The following is a 4,728-nucleotide window of genomic DNA, read 5'->3' as shown; positions in this document are numbered from 1 at the left end:
GGTAAACTCACCCTTTCGCTCAGCCTCCTTCCAAACACTCTGGGAGTTTCCTCCCGCAGGCCAACCACAGCACCGAGGAGCGCTTCCTCCTGCTGGGTTTCTCCGACTGGCCCGCGCTGCAGCCCGCCCTCTTCGCCCTCGTCCTGCTCTGCTACCTCCTGACCCTGGCGGGCAACTCGACCCTCGTGCTGCTGGCCGTGCGCGACCCGCGCCTGCACACACCCATGTACTACTTCCTGTGCCACCTGGCGCTGGTGGACGCGGGCTTCACCACGAGCGTGGCGCCCGCGCTGCTGGCCAGCCTGTGCGGCGCGGAGCTGTGGCTGCCCCGCGCGGGCTGCCTGGCCCAGCTGTGCACGTCGCTGGCGCTGGGCTCCGTCGAGTGCCTGCTGCTGGCGGTGATGGCGCTGGACCGCGCGGCCGCCGTCGTACACCCGCTGCGCCACGCCGAGCTCGCCTCCCCGCGCCGGTGCCGCGCGCTGGCCTGCGCCTCCTGGCTGGGCGGCCTGGCCAACTCCGCCGCGCAGAGCGCGCTCCTGGCCGCACGGCCGCTGTGCGCACCCCACCGGCTGGACCACTTCATCTGCGAGCTCCCCGCGCTGCTGCAGCTGGCCTGTGGTGGCGGCCGCGACGCCACCGAGCGCCGGATGTTCGCTGCGCGCGTGGTCATCCTGCTGCTGCCGTCCGCCGTCATCCTGGCCTCGTACGGCGCCGTGGCCCGCGCCATCTGCGGCATGCGGTCCCGGGGCGGCCGCAGGAAAGCGCTGGGCACGTGCGGGTCCCACCTGACCGCCGTCTGCCTCTTCTACGGCTCGGCCATCTACACCTACCTACAGCCCACGAGCCGCTACGACCAGGGGCGGGGCAAGTTCGCTTCGCTCTTCTACACCGTGGTCACCCCGGCCCTCAACCCGCTCATCTACACCCTCAGGAACAAGGAAGTGAAGGGGGCAGCCAGGAAGCTCCTGGGCAGTGTGGGGAGAGGGCAGGCTGGACGGTGAGTGCGGGGCGGGAGAGGGAAGAAAGGGTGAGCCCCGGGCCCACGGATGGGAATGTCCATTGGGAAGGCAGCGAGCCCTCAGCCTGTCCATTTCCCTGTGAGAATTGGCAAGATGTGTCCTCAGGGAGTCCCAGGTCTTTGGGGAGGCCCCATTCTCCGCCCCCCCCCAAATGTTCCTCTGCTTCAGGGCAAATCCCTCTATGCTGCATATACAGGTTCAGGGAGGGGAAGTGGCCTTCCGGCTCTCTCTTCAGTTGATGAAGAGAGAGGGCATGATTTCGAGAGGACCTTCCCCATCCTCAGGGGTCCAGTGACAACACCCAAAGAGTCCATATGCTGGTAAGATCCTGTACAACAGGACAACTAACGTTCCCTCTCCCCCAGTCTGATGGTGCACACCGTGAAGACCCCACAGTGTCTGGCCTCAGGAGTCCCCCAAGTTGACAGAGAAATCCCAGACTCTACCCTGCCGGAGACCCATCCAAAACAAGGAGCTGCAGTGGCTCCTCCAGGGAAATCAGTCCAACCTAATGCCCACCTAACCAGGTCACTAGTGCCACCAAGAGCACTAGAGCCCAAAGCAGAACAAAGAATTCCCCTAAGTGGGGATGGTGCCACTGGGGTTCAGCTGGGATCTCTTCTGCACAAGGTGGTTCTTGAGCAAGTTTAAAGAGCAGAAGGGACTAGGCATGTCTTAGATGGTGTGAAAAATGTGTTCTTGACCAGTCATGAGACACAAGAGGGACAGTGAGACAAAGGAGTGAGTGCGGGAGGAAGATGCAGGAAGAGACCCACATTCCCCAGGGAGGAGCAGACACAGGGGTGGGGGGCACAGGAGGCAGCCAGGAAAAGGCTCTGTCAGCCAGGACCAGGGCACTGCCTCGGGAGTCAACCCAGAGACCAACCGAAAGCCCCCACCCAAACGATGCCCCCACCCCAGAGTAGACCTGCTAGACCCTAACGCAGGCAGGACAGAGACGGCTCCACGACCACACCTTCCCCAGGGACACCCCCCCACCACTGGAGAACAAAATCTCTGAGTCCCCAGGGGAGATGTCTTCCCATGCCCACCATCAACTCCAGAAATAAGAACAGCTGAAATCGGAGTGGGGCGTAGAGAGGAAGACGGCACACCGTGCCGGGATTCATTTCCTGCCAAACAACGTTAAATAAGGACAGAGAAGATAGTTTAGTTGAATTTCTAAATTCTTTATTATTTAGATTGTAAACATATCAGAGGAATTAACACACTTCAATTTAAATCATTTCACTGTTCTCTACAAGTAGAAATTCAATTTAATTCAACATATTGAGTGATATTACAGATGGAATATGCCAGTGGGAACACAGAAATTGGAGGAATATGGATCCCAATGTGGAACTTACTATCCTGTTGGACAGAAGAAATAGGAATTTTTCTAAAAATCAGAGGGACGAGGGAAAGGATTAAATTCCAAGCTGGCTTTGATGCTATCTCTACTGTGCCTTAAAATATTATTTTCTATTTTCAGTAATACACACAATGCAGACACCTAATCAACGGTGTTCGATCAAAAAATCATAGAGTTAGAAACTTTTCTGCAGTCTTCCTTCCCACTTCACCCCTAAATTTCCCTCTTTCTCTTTCTCGTTAATTTGGGGAAATCATCAAAGGATGTGGGGGGAGTGAGAGCTAACAGCAGGCTCACCCCCCAATGCAGTAGTCTGCCAGCCAGAGTGAATTGCCCCGTCTGATGCCATAATCCGCCATGGTCTTCCCGTCTTCCAGCCTCTTGCCATTGCAAGTCACGATCTGTTGCTCAGGCGCGATCGCCGTCTTGGTCTCGATCATCTGTTTCACCTGGGCCACTGAGCTGGACCTTCGTACCTGGAGGTGGTGCCTCTGCCCCCCATCACGTGACTGCACCAGAGTCACGGGCAGCTCCTCATCACTGGGCGTCACCACCTTCAGAGTGAGGTGGATGGTTGTCTCCTTGTCAATGCCGTAAGACGACAGCCTCCTCTGGGGCTTCAGCATCTTGGAGCCCAGCAACAGGACCTGGTCCTGCACGGGAATCTTGGTCTTAGCCCGGACGTGTTCTTTGATCCTCCTCACTGTGTCCTCCAAGTTAGCAGCGAATGTCATTGACGTCCTTCCCTCAGAATAGACCGTCACCTGGACAACGAAGGCCAAGAGACCGCAAATCAAGGTGCCTGGAACGCCTGCCACCTTTACACCACTGTCCCCTCCTTGCCCGGCCCCACCCTCCCTGCCTGCCTTGTCCTCCAGCTCCTATACAACAGGCTCTGTCCCTCCCTTTTGTGGAACTTCTCTTTGGGAATATCAAGCTTCTAATGCAGGAAAATCATCGTTTTCCTTTACAGCCATACCTCTCATTCATCCCAACGTCATCAGTGATTTCCCACATTTCGCAAGCCTCCTATCCAGATAGAGGTTGTCAAATGTCAGAAACTAAATCCAATTACAAAGCACGCACAGTTATGCACCGGACGCCAACAACAGCTCCCAGAGAGAATCACCGACTCGTCAGCTCATGGGACACTCACATACCTCCCTCCATGACTACTTCAGAAGGAGACCCTGGACAGGACACATACCCTCCGTACTCCTGGTCTCTTTCTTACTGTCCTATGGCCATGTAATGACTCACACGTTATGGTGACACTGTGTTCAGTGTGACTTGTTCCCCTGGACTTCCCGTGTGTTTCTATCTACCTATTGCAGAATATGGTCTCCTGCAGCTAGACCAGGGCCTCACTCACAGAAGGCAGGGCCAGATCGAGGTCTTCCTTCCATAGTCTGAAGCTGGCCAGTGCAGCCTGTGTTGTCGCTGGCAAGCCTGGGAGGACCTCCCTCCTGCTCTATTCAAAACCATCTTCGCAGTCTGGACGTCACAGACATTTCCTCACAGGACCAAGCCCCTCTGTGCTAAGCAGCCCCCTGAGGCCAGCCCACATGTACTGCACGCGCTCCTTATAGGCTCATGGATCTGGTCATTAACACCTTAGAGTGAATGAGTTTTGTGTACCTCTCTTTTGGGAGGAGAAGGTGTTGAAGAGCCCAGGGACCCTAATTAAAAGGAGGAGAAAGGGCTCCAGACAACATTTCCATAGGTTCAAATCCAGCCCTGTGGGCCCAAAGCCCACTCCCACTTCCCACCATCCTCCCTAACAGGGCCCAGTCAGGCCTGACACAGAAGAGCACTGAGGAGCCAAACGAGCCGCTTCTATTCCCAGAACCTTCCTTCAGCATCTATAGAGATCAGAGCCTGTCGCAGCCCCTGCAGGATGCCTTCCCAGCTGCTCTGCCCCCACCTCCCCGAACTCTGTCCCTCCTGGACTCCTGAAATCACTCCCCAACCCTTGACGGTGCTTTCCCTCTCCCCATTCCCACTTTTCAACCCCAGCTTACATGGAGGCAGGAAGTACCAGATGCCATGTCTACAGCCAACAGAGCAGACACAGGAGGCTGAGGAATAGGACTGGCATCCAGCTTATGTACGAGCTGAGTTGGAAATCCCCTGCCTGAGCCACTGTGCCCACGCCCTTTGTTCTCCCTTGATGTCACGAATTTTCTTTCACTTTCGTTTGGACACAGTCAATACACACAGAGAATACTCTGATCAAAACATTCCTCTCATCCATTCTACCCGTTCCTCCTCTTCCAAACATAGGTAAGTCCTTCTCTGTGGAGAACGTCCCCACTTAACAACTCACCACTCCCAGTC

The 4,728-nt window shown here is 56.0% G+C and overlaps 2 protein-coding genes across 2 annotated transcripts; one reads left to right on the top strand and one right to left on the bottom strand.

The window, feature by feature from the left end:
• Nucleotides 1–32: 32 nt before the first annotated feature.
• On the top strand, nucleotides 33–1,001 carry LOC111140439 (putative olfactory receptor 2I1; the record flags this gene model as incomplete). Its single annotated transcript, XM_022492694.1, has 1 exon — nucleotides 33–1,001. A coding segment is annotated over one exon (969 nt), but the record flags the coding sequence as incomplete, so codon positions are not given.
• Nucleotides 1,002–2,188: 1,187 nt separating this feature from the next.
• LOC111140440 (ubiquitin D-like) lies at nucleotides 2,189–4,510 on the bottom strand. Its single transcript, XM_022492695.1, has 2 exons — nucleotides 4,413–4,510; nucleotides 2,189–3,155 (listed from the first exon to the last, which is right to left on the bottom strand). The coding sequence occupies exons 1-2, from the start codon at nucleotides 4,437–4,439 to the stop codon at nucleotides 2,685–2,687; spliced, it is 498 nt and encodes a 165-aa protein (XP_022348403.1). The 5' UTR covers nucleotides 4,440–4,510; the 3' UTR covers nucleotides 2,189–2,684.
• Nucleotides 4,511–4,728: the final 218 nt, after the last annotated feature.

Source organism: Enhydra lutris, unplaced genomic scaffold (assembly GCF_002288905.1).
Source record: "Enhydra lutris kenyoni isolate GAN:26980312 unplaced genomic scaffold, ASM228890v2 scaffoldscaffold1185, whole genome shotgun sequence".
NCBI lineage: Eukaryota > Metazoa > Chordata > Mammalia > Carnivora > Mustelidae > Enhydra > Enhydra lutris.
Note: the sequence above shows the minus strand (reverse complement) of the source record. Positions and strands in the feature narration are given on the sequence as shown.

What these genes read in the sequence shown, in the direction of transcription:
- LOC111140440 (XM_022492695.1), bottom strand. Translation starts at nt 4,439, where the DNA reads ATGGCATCTGGTACTTCCTGCCTCCAT. An exon ending in CTGGTACTTCCTGCCTCCAT is followed by an intron (nt 3,156 to 4,412) that starts GTAAGCTGGGGT and finishes TTCGTTGTCCAG; the next exon opens with GTGACGGTCTATTCTGAGGG.